Source organism: Pseudoliparis swirei, chromosome 24 (assembly GCF_029220125.1).
Source record: "Pseudoliparis swirei isolate HS2019 ecotype Mariana Trench chromosome 24, NWPU_hadal_v1, whole genome shotgun sequence".
NCBI lineage: Eukaryota > Metazoa > Chordata > Actinopteri > Perciformes > Liparidae > Pseudoliparis > Pseudoliparis swirei.
This window is the reverse complement of record NC_079411.1, coordinates 20330449-20346305: the sequence shown is the minus strand read 5'-3', so window position 1 is coordinate 20346305 and position 15857 is coordinate 20330449. Positions and strand designations below refer to the sequence as shown.

Genomic DNA, 15857 nt, shown 5'->3' with positions numbered 1-15857 from the left:
TTGATCTTTGGAATTTGAAATGTCAAACGTCATCATATTTTGTCATGCTCCAGATGGAGCAGCGTTACCGGATTTGTTCAATAAACGTATACGTTTTTGATTCTCTGGTCAGTTGTATGAGGATCGGCCTTCACCTCAATAAAATACTCAAACGGTCGACTGTATGCGATGCAAATGATTTGACCTTTGACCTGTGAGCCAGTGGAGTTTACAATCCCACACATTTAATGGATGATAATGAAAGGGTGTTTGGGTGCTCATTAAATACAATATTAGTGGACAGTGTTTTAACAGTGCCACCCTTTGCAATAGTTAAAAACAACTAGAGGATTGGTTCTGACAGTGAAAACAATCTGAGGAAAAGGAGAAGTCATGAAAGACTTGATTATCATCGCCCCTGGTGATCGGACAGCACAACACGAGATTAATTAAAAACCAAACAACAGTAAAGCTTTAAAATAAATAATCCACTCGCATGGTTAAATCCCAAAAGGAAGCCATCGCATGTGAGAGGGAGGAGGGTAGAGAAGTTAAAAATACCTCAGTGGGACATTCATGCTCGTTGACTTTGCATCGCTGGTCCCCGTTTGGCAAGAGGAAGACCATGTCTAGTTGTTTGCTACAGAATCAGAACAGACTGCAGTGGGGGAGCCGTTTCAGAACAATCTCAGATATCAAGTAGAAGTGTTAAAACCCATGGAAGAAGTCCAAGATGTCGTTAAGTTCCCGTAGAGCAGCTGAGGTGAGAGCAACTCGGCTAAATGAGCCAAACGCTACATGTTGTGGAGTGTGTTCAGTTCATTCAGAACCACCAGGACTTCTAGAAGTTCTTAATTTCCTATTTTGTGCAAATCTCTGAGGGTGGATGTTCAGAGTGTCGTACCCTCGGTGGTGAGGAGCAGAAACAAAGTCTTTCGCAGCGTGTTCCTACGAATCCAGCCCCGATCGAGCGGAGCTTAAAACAGCCCCGCGCCTCCCGGTCAGTGCAGGTAGCTGGTGTTGTGCTGGAAGGACGCCACCTGGACCCGGCCGCGCAGCGTCTGGACCTCCAGATCCTGGAAGTGGTCGTCCTCGTCATTCTGGATGATGATGTCCTGCAGTTCACCGATTTCCCGCTCCATCCTGGACCGCAGCTCTCGCTTCATCTTCAGCAGAGCCTGTGAATGGAAAAGGTCAATCGGATCGTTTTACTTTAGTAAAGATCATGAAGTAAAATCGCCATCTGACCCAAAAAGGTTTCATTATTTTTTTTCCTAAAACTAAATTTAGAGAGGAAGACAAACTTGAAGCGACCCAACAGCAGCTGCAATAACCGGCTTGCAGGTCTAACATGTGGGCTCATTGTCGGCGTCTCTTTGTAAACACAGCATTCAAAATGTGCCTCATCTCCGGCTAAAGGAGAGAAAGAGAGCGACAGCGAATGAGAACGAAGCTCAGCACCGTGAGTCGAACCAGGTAGCCTCTGCTGTTATTACCTTCGCATTGAAAATGCAAAGGTAATGTTTTGATCGCCGTGTATTTGTATGCGTGCGTGCGTGCTATTCGCATAAGTCAAAAAGCATTAAACCGAATCGCATGAAATTTGGTGGGATGATTGGTTATTATCCGGGGACCATTTGATTAGATTTTGGCATCGATCGGGTCAAAGGTCAATATCTTCTTGAATCGCATGAAATTTGGTGGGATGATTGGTTATTATCCGGGGACCATTTGATTAGATTTTGGGATTGACCGTGTCAAAGGTCAAGAAAAGGTCAACATCTTCTTTTTACCATAGCACGGTCAATTCTTATGTTCATAATTCAATGCCCAATCTTGTGATATGCGAAGGTATGCGCTCTACCGAGTGCCCATTCTAGTTTTATTACTGTCATAATTAATGACACACTGGCTGACTGATTTGCCTAGTGAAGGAAAGGCTGTTAGGGGTTAATCTATAGCCATTAACTTGTAAAATTATCATTTAATCAATTTAATAAGTAAAAGCGGAAAAAAATGTATTTCCCATTTTTAGAAAAAAACTGCTTTATAACATGAAAGACCATTCAAGACGTGATTTGTGGCATCGTAACTGTCTGATTAAAAACACATGGCTCAGAGACAGAGAACATGGATAATATTTCAATTTAAAGAAGTTTGTGACACTAGTATTAAGTTAAATCTTTACCTTTTCTTGAGCTTTTTTCCGAACCTGGATGTCCTGCCGCTCTTGGGAAAGTTTTTCAGCAAGTAGTGAAAACTGAAAGAGAGGAAGCACATTCAAAAGTCAATTATACAAGTGTGTGTGTGTGTGTGTGTGTGTGTGTGTGTGTGTGTGTGTCTGTCCTACTTGGTCTTTGTAGTAGTTCTCCATGGACTTGATCTGGTCCTGGTGCCGTCTCTGATGCTCCAGCCGCTGCTCCTTAGCGTAGGCTTTCTGCTCCCTCAACTGGACCTTCTGGAGCTCCAGCCCCTCCTCGAACAGCTGACGGAACATCTACACACACACACACACATGACACAAACAAATTATGCCAGATGATTTGTGATCTAACGTTTAACTCAGAATATTAATTCATATTTCAGGTTATTCTTTGGCAGCTCTCGATTCCTCTCAAGCACGCAGACAAATAAATTAAATAAGGAAACTAACTTCCTAATTAAGTTTGGGTTTCAGAAGAGATGAACAACAACCTCATGCCACACACTTGTACTTTGTGGCAGCCATCAAAACGGACAAATATCAGCTGATTTTCTTCGGGTTTTTATAAATCATTGAGTAGTTTGTATACTTGGGTTGTGAACTGGACTATTAGTCAGACAACACACATCCTAGTTGTCATTTCAAGCATTTTTCTATACTTTAAAAACCATGACATGTTATAGACAACACGTTACATATTCTACCCTGAAGTAATGGTTAGTCGCTGCCGGGCCGAGCTGTGAACGGCCTCCACCACCCACCTTCTCCTCCTTGGTGCGAGCCCTCATCAGGCGGGCCCGGTGCTGGACGTGGTAGTCGCTGTGGTACTTCTTGGCCCGGGCCATCTGCTGCCTCTGTTCCTTCAGTCGGTTCTGGGTCGACTTCTGCTGCTGGATACGCTCTTTGAAATCCCTCTGGAAGACAAACATGTTCAGCTTGCAGCTGGTGTCATGACACTGCTGGTCCCGGACCGGCACGGGGCGGCACTATGATTTTTAAACGTGGTCACGCACTAGTCATCCATTGTACCCGTTGTGATAAGGTAATAAATGTGAAGGGACCTTTTGAATGTGTGTTAACGTGTTGATGCTCACCAGGCGCCTGTTGTGGTTCTTATCTTTACGGACGATCTCCACCAGCAGGTCATGTTTCCTCTGGGCTTCCTTCACCTGACGGAGAAGCAGGCGTTCACCGAGTCATGCGTCGGTCCGTCCACCACAGAATACATTCAAGATTTTTTTTTAAAGGGGCACAGACACCAACGTCCGGCACATGTCAGTGAACATGGCAGACTCCTACCTGGCTGGAGAGTTTGCCGCGCCGCTGGCTGTGAGGGGACGTCAGGGCGTGGAGCCGGTCCACCTGCTGCATCTGCTGCTCCCACATCCGGCCCAGGGCGTGGGGGGAGATGTGAAGGTGGGGCAGCTCCTCAAGGAGCACAGGAAGGAGGTCATTCTCCTTCACCTTCACTACACAAGAAAAGGAACATTACAACAACAGTATAATCATCAGACTACGATTTATTGAAATCTAGATGTCACTTAATCCACACTAGTCTTGAAGAAGGGAGCTCCAAAGTTAAAGTGTCATCAAATAATCAGCCGACAAGAACCTTTCCTTCATTGGTTAGCTGACATGTCTAATGGAGTACGGTTTAAGACGACTCCGACTATACAAAGGTTCAAATGGTTTTATAAAAGAATATATATATATATAAAAGGAAGATTCACCTAAAATTACATTATAACAGATTTAAATTAACATGTTCAGGATGACCATGTCAAACGCGATGTGATTGTATAGTTTTAAAAACAAAAATGTTATTTCAAGTAATAATCATAATAATAACGAGTCACCTCACAATAATAAAATGATTATTTTAATATTAGAACTTAGCCAAACATTCCTGCATCTGTTCGTTGCTTCTTTACTGGTGCACACCTGCTTGCAACCAGTCATGCAAAAAACCACCATCGACACACCAGGCGATGTTACAGATGTGTTCCAGGTGTGCAGTAAACACAGAGATTGAATGTGACTCTGCACAACGTGTGGCGTTGTATGAGGTACTCATCCAGACATGTGCATTACTCAGTAGATGGCGGTCGACACGCACCCATCAATGTCCTGCTGGGAAATGCCCGACCGAAAAGCGACACTATTTGTTGTGTGATGGATAACTTCTCCGTAACGCACGTGGGCCAACCGGCCTGGAGACAGAAAACAGTCACAAGGCCAACACGCCGCCGAAGAAGAAACTCGGCCAAAGAACAACGCGTCTGTGAAGTCACCACGGCGTCGTAAGACAAGCACTCCTGAATCCTCAGTCTCAGAGTCCCATGGCTCATCGGTGTTAACTCAGTCTTACATGTGACTGACTTACATGAAACTGAAATTTGGCACAAATTAACAGAGTTTCCGATGTGCCTTAAGGTGGATCGTTGTTATGCAAATGTTTAACTTGTTATTAGTTTGGACTGAAGGTTCAGCTCAACAGATATTTCATTTCTTAATGAGTACCACAATCAGAGTTAAGCAGTAAAAGAGGCGATGAGCGTGGCTTTGCCGGCTGGTCGTAAAAAACACACTCGACTGACAACAAGGTGAGGTGACATTGAGGTGGAGAGAAAAGGCATTTTGAATACTAAGCATACGTCTACAGTACCATTGGAAAGGTCCATGTGGTAAATAAACAAGTCTGAACCCACATGAAGGAGCTTTCCTGGGGGTCTCCTGTCGTCTCCGTCCTGGTGTGGTTTCTATGGTGCGTTGTGAACTATGCTGGGCCTTCGTTCGTGCTGGGGACAGTCGGGGAGCTTCGGAAACATCGCCCAGTAAGGCCTCTCTGTACTGTCGCTCCTACACACACACACACACACACACACACACACACACACACAGTAATTTAACTTTATGCCAACTTTTGGAGGTAAATTGGTGCTAACGAATTGTAGATTAGTTTAAAGGGAAATGTTCTTCTCCGAACATACCTAGAAAATACGTGCCATTTGTGTTTGAATACATCGTAAAGTCTTTGATATGTTAAGACAAAAAATTCATTAAAGTGAACATTACATTTCACTTTTATTTTCTCACGGTTGGGATGTGTTTTTATAATATTAACAACTATTAATCTCATTGTGAAGTGAACTGTTTGAAAGTCATGTCACTGCTGTGATATCAGCCTGTATAATCTGACGTGATCTTTCACTTTTTCAAGTCACTCATTTTCACATAAGGGAATTAAAGAACCATAAACTAGCACAGAGCTAGACGTGAAACCGTTCTTTGAAGCAGTAATCCTCACACATAAATTAAACCGATGTAACAACACTGAACCAATAGAAATGACCCTCCCTGACTAAAATACTGTCTAAGGCCATGTGTTCAGGATCAATATTATGTGAGGGGAGTCTAGTAAATTCTAATAATTGCGGAGGTCGTCTGTAATGTCTATAATTTGTTAAATAAACTACTAGATTTCTAAAAACAATTATAAATGACTGATGAAAATAAATTTGAGTGCAAATTCAAGACGCTCATCTCGCTCCACAGCACAGAGACCCATTCTCACCGGAGCAAGAGATCTTTGTGAAGTAAACACAAATAGGCCTATATAATAAGGAGGGATTTTAAAATCACATGAGGTCACGATTAGGAAAGCCATTCGTTTTAATCTAGTGATGAGAATTAACTCAACTACGCTCTGTGTAAAAACTTAAACAAGGACGTTCTGTCTAGAAAGGAGGGGGCGGCACAGAGAGGTCCTTGTTGTGTTCATACTGTATTCGACATCACACTCATGACGTACGGCTTGTTGAGCTTTGAGGCGTGCCTGGTCTAGATCGGCCCGTTCTTTGTCTTCATATCTTTTTAACTCTTCTTCATAGGCCTCATTCTCCACATACTGAAAGAGAGAGATTCATTTTTGCTTTAAACATACTTTAGATCACGAGTAGAACCGAGAGTAGCAGCAGATTAAGTTAATAACAGAGTTTCTGAATATTAATATAAAACTGAAATGACTGGGAAAAAGGAAGCAAATGTACAATAACTTTATGTATCATTTCATTTTACGGTTTAACATGTAAAACCTCTTTTCAATCCAGGTGAAAAAAAACACTGATATTGGGCGGCGTCATTATTATATATTATTAATACATACTTTTAGAATGTTTTAGTCGTTTTTAGAGTGCTTTTACATTTAACCTACATGTATAAACTACAGCTAAAACCCTCCTAGTCAGGCTTCAGTGAAGCATTTAAATCTATGGAGCTGCAAAATACAGCCAGTTGACATAGTCAGCTCGGTGGAGCTTCTTCTTGAGTATCAATATATTCTATATTATAGTGCCTTGAACGTACCTCTGTGTATGCAACGTGGTACATGGTACATTTAAAGGGGAAGCACTAAGGAACACAATACCTTGCTATGTTTTCTGTGAGACAGTCTGTGCTGTAGCTCTCCTCGCTTTGAAAGGTCAGAAGCTGCCATGTTGGTTTGTCTCCCATCACTCAAGGCCTCTGCCATTGCATCTTTTAACTGTCCGTGCGGGGATCGACGGACCCGTGGAGGAGAGGGGGATAAAGAGCGTGTCCGGTGGGTGGGTTCACCCTCAGTTGCTCCTGAAACTAATACATGTTACGATTTAAAACATGTATTGTTAGTGTCATCAGCTCTTAAAACACAGAGTGTGTTAACTGTGTTTACCTGTGTGTTGCCTGGGAGTCCTGCCACACTCCATGATGCTGTCACTGTGGTGGGACTGCTGGTCCTCTTCTCTGACTTCGCTGGACTCTCCACTTCCCCCCAGAACTTGTTTGAGCATCTATAGGAATTACACGTCATTCACAAAAATGGATTAATCCTGGAGAAATAAAGGAAACAGCATTGAGCTGACCGTAACTACATGAACTGAGAGATCGACAACATACTCCGACCCAAGCCCCAAACAATCAGACACACTCATGCAGAAAGGATCAAAATAGCTTTTGCTTGAAAACATTCCTGACAATATTTCGGGACCTTTCACAAACTACACACACACACACACACGCACCTGATCGAGTTCCTCAAGTCGAAAGGAAAGGTTTTCAGATATGTGATGCAGCTCCTCTTCTGCTCTCTTGTTCCTCTGTCTGCGATACAACAGAGGATCATCCAACCTGCTACTGCTCCGGGAGACCATCACAAAGACACCACAGAGCAGAGATAGTTAGACATTTATACAATAAAGATGTCAATGAGGACATGCTATTCCTTAATCTGTAGCTTTCTACTGCTCTCCGGCACTCCACCCGTCTTACCTGAGGCCTGTCCCATCTCTGTGATCTACCCTGCTGTCCGGTTGTTTTAGATACTCCTCATCTTGCTCCTCCTCCTCCTCCTCAGTGTCTGGCGGAGAAGGGATTGTGACTGTCCTCTCATCCTGCGGGGTGAGGAAGAGCACATCTGGCTTGGTGTGGAATAAAACCCTACTGGGACCCCCATTGGTCGGCTAAAATTGGACAAAAAGTAATTCAAGTTCAGTTGATTACCAATGTCAGATTTCATTTAATATTGAATGATGACTTGTGCTCTGGAAATATTTCCAATAAGTCGCATCAGCAAAGGGTAAATGAGCCAATAGGGGAGATTACACAATACTTAAACAATAAGGATCAGAACGCGTCTGTGTGGGTTTGAGGTTACTGTGAAACTGGTACAAGTGAAGGCACGTTACTCTCTTACCGCTCGTGTCTCCCCCGCTAATTCTTTCCCGGCTCTTTGCGGACCAGATAAAGACTTCTCCCTCGCATCTGGAAATTGAGCAAAACATGACGTCGAGAACAAAGTCACACTTCACTCTGATTGGGCAGGGCGGGGGGGGATTTCCACTTGTTAGCAGTCACACGGGCAGAGCAGATACACATATCCATGTGCTGAGCTGCCCCGGAGATCCACCATTCAGTCATAACCATCAATCCAATCAAATGCGTGGCTTTGATGCTTGATGCGATTCATGATCCGTTTAACCCCTTGACATTTTAAATTTAAAAAAGAATAAAAAGGTAGATTTATTTTACTCACCTGGAGAATGGAGAGGAGACTGTAGTCCGTTAGTAACAACTGTCACAGCTGGCGGTTTAGAGGTCTGAGTGAGAAGGATATTAACAACGTGAGCGGGAGAACAGAGCAAGAAGAAGAATGCCTGTGAAGCCGAGCAGAGACCACCACCATTTAAGGGACACAGCTTAGCACTGAGCGCATTGTGCATCTTCTAAAATCACCCATGAGAGAAACGCTTGACCACCAGACGACAAGAATTTTAGAAGACACAGAAAGGAGAAAACTATTAAGTCTGCGTGCTGATTCAGTCAGACAGCACTTCCTGGTTTCAGTAATTCCCTAATGAAATAATAAATGCGCTGTGGCATCACAAGGGGACGATTAGTGGAGGCGCTCCATTCCCACTCAGGATCAGCTGCCACACCACAAGATGGCCACCGTTGCCGACACTACATCTCCCAGAATGCCTCATCACTCACCCAGCTGCAGGTGCTTAAGGAACCTAATTGAGGCAGGGCTGGAAAGCTTCATGAAAGGCAGAGGGGAGCGCACATGGAGGGGAGGAGCTGGACAAGCAGGATGAGAACGGACGTCTATGTGGAAGAAAAGAAGAAAGCCGACTACAAAGAGGAGGACCTCGAAACCTGGACTTTGCTTTGTTTCGTTGTTTTGTTGAAGGAACCACCTTCTCCCCCGAGATGCTTTATGTTGATTAATGGACTTCTTTTTTCTTTTTTCTTAAATGAATCACGCGAGTTGTTTGTGGCAGGGAACAATAATCCTCCCCCTTGATTTTAAACCTTTTGATTGTGCCTGTTCTTCCAGCCCTCTTGCACTGCCCCACCCTAGCCGGCCCTAGGGACAGACCATGACACGACAACGTGTATGTCTGTACTTTTCTTTTGACATATTGTTATTTTATTGTCTTGAATAAGGTATTGCTTCCCCTTTTGTTGGAGTCCTTTCTTTGATTCAACCAGACTCTGCAATCTTAAATCGCCATACTAAAGTTGAAAGCATGCAGTCAGACTATAATTTAATGTATATATTTAAGAAAAAAGACAACATGTGACATTAGAGGTGAACTTACTGTCTAAAATGACAGGACAGCAACTATTATTTCATTCTGATAATCTGAATTGGACTCCCACGGATAAATCAGCAAGAATTTGCCCACTAAAACAACACATTTTTCTCGTTTAGTGACCATGACGATGACTCAAGTTCACCTGCCAAAAGTACTTTCAACATACTGTTACTAATCTGTTGACAACAATGGTTGGGATTAGGGTTTGTTTTAGGTACATAAAACAATCTTAAACAAGAGCTTCAGATAAACCTTCGTCACACACCGTGAAGGTGTGGTTGATTTGATTTGTAGTACAGTATTGACAACAAAGTGTGCGTCTCCTTTCACTACATGCAAATAAGAGATACATTGACGGTCAAAGAATTGACCCCATCATACTGAGATGTACAAGGCTACCTCTGTAGTGACGGGAGCGGCTGCGTCCTCTGCCGACCTTTGGCTGAAGCCAGCAGCTGTTGGCGAGTGTGGGTCAGTGGGCCCGTTGCTCTGAGAGGGGGGCTGCAGAGCGATGGCTGAGGGCAGCAGTTCAGCCAGTGGAGCATCCTGGGTGTCCAGAGGACCAGAGGCGGGGACTGCATCTGAGGTTTTGGGGAGACACGGCCAACCCTTCCAGATTAATCATGCAAATTATTGAAAGAGTTACTACTGCTGCAAGTTAAAATCTCAATAATGGAGCGCCTTTGTTGTCGATGGTTCCAGCGCATGAAACATAATGTCAACATTTCCAGTTTGGTTTCCGAATTCATCAAAACAGAATTTGTTCACACTGTGGAATTGCAGTCAATGACTACTTATCACCAGAGATGTAAAAATCAATAGTTGAGGATGTTAAAATGTCTATTTTAGGAAATTTCTGCATCCAAGCCTCGACTAAGATTGATAAAAAAAAATGTATAAATATATACTTTTAGTTTAATAATAAAAGGAATCAAAATATCACTAATACTTGGAGGCAACCTGAGGTGACAGGGCAAAACATACGTCTGTAATTATTTTGGTTTATGTAGCCACGGTTAGGCCGTGGTATGCATGAAGCCACACGACCGGTTAGGCAACTACTGTACACAATACTGTACAATGTGCCAACTAAAGCAACAACCATAAATCAGTGCTGAAAACAACGTGGGCTCTCTGTAAATGCCGAACATAGTTTCAAGCAGCAATGCAAGGTCATTTGAGAAATCTTCTTGTTCGGGAAGATGATTTCCTGAAATACCTTATACAGTGCTGCCACTAGCCACATGTTGGTGCCCTAAGGGGGGGGGGTGCTGAGCCATTATATATACTTCTTGTTCTGCCTGTTTTGTGATATACATGCCTAAAAGGTGCCTAAAAGGTGGCTAATATTTCTAGACTGAAATAATGTCGGCATTATAATTATTATAACTATGAGGATTTTTTTAGTTGCCTATTTTGTGGTGCCCCCTCAGGACGTGGTGCCCTACGCACAGCGCGTAGTGCGCGTTATGGGAGCGGCGGCGCTGACCTTATATTCCTTATACTGTCTCAAATAACTGTGAAACCATTGATATGCATGCTTGGGGAACACATGCAATTTTGCTCATACACAGTAAATATGGGGTAAAGATGGGCAGCGTTCGGATGTCTTACCTTCTAGTTTTCCTGTGAAGGTGCGTGCTGAGACTCCCAGCCCAATGAGCTCACTAGCTGATCCGATCTCCTCAGCATTCCAGGTATGGAGGGAATCTTTACTGGAATGGACAGCGGACCTGATGATACGACGTGATATTATTCACCCAAAGTTCACACAAGTACTATATAATAAAATGAGAGACGATTTTCTGTGGTATACTTTCATTGAATTCATCAAATGGAAATTCAGACAAACGAATATATACAGCGTGGAACAGATATATTATACATACATACATATATTATATGTATGTATATATATATATATCTAACCCTATATAAAAAAATATATATATATTTTTTTTTTTAAGGAGTCAGCACCAAAGACATTAAAATAGGAGTTTTCCATTCGACGTTGCAGTGACATAGTTGATGGTTAGGAAGAACCACAGGATACTTCAGCGGCGTGCTTAACAGAACTGACTTGTTTTCTTGCCTTGCACAAACTTTTTCCAACAGGGAAAATTGCATCGCAACATGAGTGTGGAGGATGTTATGGATGAGGATACATTTTACAATGTGAGAACTCTGCTTTCTATGTCAACATAGCAGGCACTGAGGAACCAATGGCTTTAACGGACTAGATTTACTATTTAAATAAAAAAGTGTTAAACATCCTTTTATTATTTACACAACTGTTGAAAGTTTGCCAAACGGGCTGTTGTGTCAACAAGATCTACAAGCTGGATTTGTCCTAAAGCTGAATGAAATGCTTGCAGTCACGTGATACAAATCTACCCGTCAGCAATATTGTTGTCTTATGGGAGAGCTTAAACCAAACAGAGAAGTTGGTATTTTATGACTTTGTTGGAGATTTGTATTAATTCATGCAGTGCCTTTTCTTTGTAAAAAGGCACGGTAACGGTTGTGTCCTGAAGTTTTAATCAAACAAAAACTTAATCTATTTATAAAATGCATCACCAATTCAATTCATCTTAGTGTTTGGAGAGTATGTGGAGGAGAAGATCTTACACTCCACTGGATGACAACGATTCTCTGTCCCGTTTGGTCTCCTTCTGCCGTGTGGCATTGCGCCTTGTGGACTTCTGGGTTTCATCGGGCACATCCACATTGACGCCGTCATTCAGTTCTTCTGAAACAAATATGAACCAATGACCCAGAGGAAGATTGAAAACAAAAAATAAGATACACAAAAAAACACATGCACCGAAAACAGACAGCTATTCAACGATTAGCAGAGAAATACTTGTGTTCACAACTTGTTTTGATCAACATGGAATTTCAAAAGAGGAACAAACGCAAATGACATTTTATTCAACGAGCTTACTCTATTTGTATTACGCTGCTGCTGAAATTCGCTGTTCAAAAAGACAAAGACAAACCTCAAAGACTCCGCCTAGAAAGTCTGACTAACACCTGAGGCCATCTTGTAGTTCTGAGCACCAAAGTAAACTCAAAAGTCAAATACAGGAACTACGAACGCACCCAAAGCACAACAAGCAGAAGCACAACTCTTCATTGTTAGACACTGAAGAAAGACAATAAGACATCGCACTGTACCAATGTCACCACAGCTCAGATTAATACTCATTCCAGCCCTGAACAACTCCACCACTCAGCAGACACATGATCGCACTACAGACAGCTGTTAGCTACATTGTGCTCGGTACCAATTCCAGTTTTGCACATCCAGGAAATTTAATTAGGCCATTTAGAAATGTGGATCGGTTGGACGTGCCGACGCAGTCGTTCACTACTAATTGCTGTCTGGCAGCTGAAGAACGATCCACTCATACAAAGGCATAATCAGTTCTGGCACATGAAGTGAGACGACTGTTGGCCACAAAAATCCTGCACAAACTGGTTTTAAACTGGGTTTAAGACACATTATATCCCATTCATGCTGAAGGACAAACAAACAAACAATCTCATAATCACAGATTTACGTCTCAATCCGTAAAAGTAGCTATTCTGGCAAACTGAGAACAACGGATGCATGAAAATAGCCCTCTGGCCCCTGCTCTGCAAACCATGATGATATTTAAATATGTTGTCTTGTGTGTATGATTAATTGATTGATGGATAGAAGATCAGATTATCCGGGCTGCCCCCTGATATGTCGATTTAGTCCTAGCCGACTAAGATTTCTTCAGTAGATTAGTCTTTTTTCTCTTCTTTTATTTTATGCTGAGGGATTTGTTTCCAAGAAACTTATGAAAACATCTCTGGTAAACTAAACACAATAAATTAGTTTTACATATATGCCTATTTGTGACATAAATCTAAGCCTTATTGTGAGAAAACATTTTGTTTGAGAGAAAAACATAATTATGTGTCAGATTGTTGAAGGAAAAGTGAATCTGCCTACCCTCGTTCTGTGACTCCTCGCTTATCTCCTCCTTGAGATATTCCAGGAGGCCATCGAAGATTTCCAGGAGGTTAGTAATAGACTCTTTGTCGCCCCTGACCACATTTTCTCCTGCAAACACATCACCAGATGCTCAGAATTATTCTCAGAACTCTTCAGTATTATTGCTATAAAAAAAATGTGAACGGTAAATGTCCTCAGGCTTCTGCAGCCCCCTTCACGAAATAAGAAAATTGGGCCCTGCAGCCTAAAATAAAAAAATACTTGATGGTGAAATGTCTTGCCGTCTCAAGTCGATCCAAGTGAATGTTGAATTTATGTTGCAGTTTTTCCTAGTTTCTCTTCTCTTATAGTTACTCATGACTGAATCATTATTGTTGTAAAGAGTGATCACGTTAATCGTACCTGTAATGTGTGAGAGACTGATCTGAAGGTAATCCAGGGAGAGGGAATCAATCACAGACTGAACGTTATGGACGTTATCCTCTTGACTGCATGGCACTGCAATGTAATCTAAAACAATACAAACGCACCAACGTCAATAACCAAAGCATGTATGAGAACACAAAAATGCCAACAGCCACATGTATTTACACAACTCCTGTGAACACAGTGGGCCTTGATTTGAGCTCTTTCTTGAACATAACAATGGAGCTCAGCGACAATAACAGTTGCATAATTGCATGATTTACGGTCTTAGGAAACATTCCCGACATGCTAATAAGCATACAGAGATGATCACGCTCTAAAGTAAAACCTCACGGCTTGGCAACCTTCTGTAGTTTTAGTGCTTTGATTTTAATTTTAATGACATTTTTTAGGGCTGCAAACTATGGTAATTGTTATAATTAATTACTCGGCTGACAATTGGGTGAATTAATTAATAATTTGGGAATTGTTTTTGACCAGCAATAGAAAATATTTAGATGCTCAGCTTATGATCACATTTGACAAAGAAAAAGAGCAACAAATCACAACTGAGAAGCTGGAAATTGAAAATATGTGGGGCTTTTACTTTTAAAAAAAAATAGCCTACACAATTACTTATCGAATTAAATGTCTACTATTTGTCTGTCGATCTAGCTACTTATCAACCAACTATGTTGACATTTGGTCGGCAGCTTAATCTTACCTGGAACTTTCTCCCCCAAGATGTTTTCATAAAGAGCAGTGAAGACATTTGCATCACAGTCCGTCAGCTTCCTCAGCCTGAGCTTGATGGGATACTTGCTGAGTAGATCATTTGCCACATCTACCCAATCTGCAGAAGAATGAAACAGTCTTCACAATAATCGAACACAATTAAATCCTTATTTTAATATAATTTCTAGAAAATATTTCTACAGAATAATAAATAAAAAATAGAGGAGGCATGAAATGGTTAAACATAATCTTTCCTTGAGGAAGGAGACATCAGTGTACCATAAAGAAAGACTTTTCTTCTAGAGCTCATTGTGCTGACATTCACTGTTTTTTAACATCACAACGCAGGTTCAGTTCCTCCTCTAGGGGTGATAATGTTCAATCATAACCGCCCGCGGCAAACTCAAGTTTGAGAGCGGGGAGTCGCCTCGCCCGGCTACTTGCTACTCTCTCCGTTTCAATGTTACGTTGTGAACCTCACCTGTGTTGTATGTTTCAGTGACCTTCGAGTCTGACACTAAAGATTAACTGAACTAACGCTCGTTAGCTAAGACACATATTAATCATATTACATAGTTCTAAACAAATAATACCGGTGGCCGTGAATTTGGGATGTGTAAACAACAAACATGTTATCATCTAGAGCTACCTGCCTACTTTAAATCCCCTCCGACGTGTTTCCCCGTAACTTTACCGGTCGAGTTAGTTAACTCACAAGAAGCTAGCTAACGTTGCTACTTCAGTGTGCGTGTTAACGGTAACTAACTGTACGTTGAACTGAGAGCTCTACTTGTAAGTGAGATGATTAACATGTTCCTTTAATGTCAGGCTCGGTGACAGCAGGAGTGCTAAGGTACATTAACCTGGCAGCTCACGTCAGCGTAACGTTACGTGTCGCTAGCTCTCTCCCGGACTGAAGCTCCCCGGCCGGCTGCCTTACCTCTTTCTCCCTCCTGGGTTCCCATGAAACAGCTGTCGATGAGAGGCAGTTGGAGCTCAAAATCTATTGACTAAGTTAGCTGGAAAGGTGTCTCGTGTCACCCAGAGCCCCGACCTCACAGCTGGGGTCAGTCGTGGTGTTTGTTGTGGGTTTCTGGGAGAAGGAACTACCGTCTCATTTAAAATTGAAGTATTGTCTGATTGGACGTTGGGCTCGTTCTCTGTTTCCGGGTGTTCTTTTTGTCGGGAGCGTGGCGCCCTCTGCTGGTTACTGTGTATAACGCAGGCAATCGGCAGTATGTTAGCGTTAAAATACAGGTTTGTTTTTTAATTAACTAAACTGACAATATCAAGGCTGGAAACATTCACCACACTTTCATAGCCTACATCTCCACACTTTAATGGGTTAAGGGGGTCTTGTAAAATAGCCCCCAGGACATAACATGCACCCTTATGGTCGCTTGGTTTACTT

The 15857-nt window shown here is 42.2% G+C and overlaps 1 protein-coding gene across 3 annotated transcripts; it reads right to left on the bottom strand.

The window, feature by feature from the left end:
* Positions 1-192: 192 nt before the first annotated feature.
* LOC130190648 (centrosomal protein of 95 kDa-like) lies at positions 193-15529 on the bottom strand. Of its 3 annotated transcripts, none has more exons than XM_056410166.1 (21): positions 15387-15529; positions 14436-14564; positions 13709-13816; positions 13304-13414; positions 11947-12067; positions 10933-11051; positions 9718-9899; positions 8253-8316; positions 7914-7981; positions 7490-7680; positions 7243-7354; positions 6894-7011; positions 6609-6814; positions 5994-6089; positions 4891-5041; positions 3482-3651; positions 3277-3351; positions 2944-3096; positions 2330-2476; positions 2168-2239; positions 193-1157 (listed from the first exon to the last, which is right to left on the bottom strand). In XM_056410166.1, exons 1-21 carry the CDS (start codon positions 15409-15411, stop codon positions 981-983), a joined length of 2595 nt encoding a protein of 864 aa, XP_056266141.1. In that variant the 5' UTR covers positions 15412-15529; the 3' UTR covers positions 193-980. The 3 variants fall into 3 exon arrangements, with proteins under 3 accessions (XP_056266141.1, XP_056266145.1, XP_056266144.1); XM_056410170.1 differs by having other exon boundaries at positions 7490-7611; XM_056410169.1 differs by having other exon boundaries at positions 11947-12064.
* Positions 15530-15857: the final 328 nt, after the last annotated feature.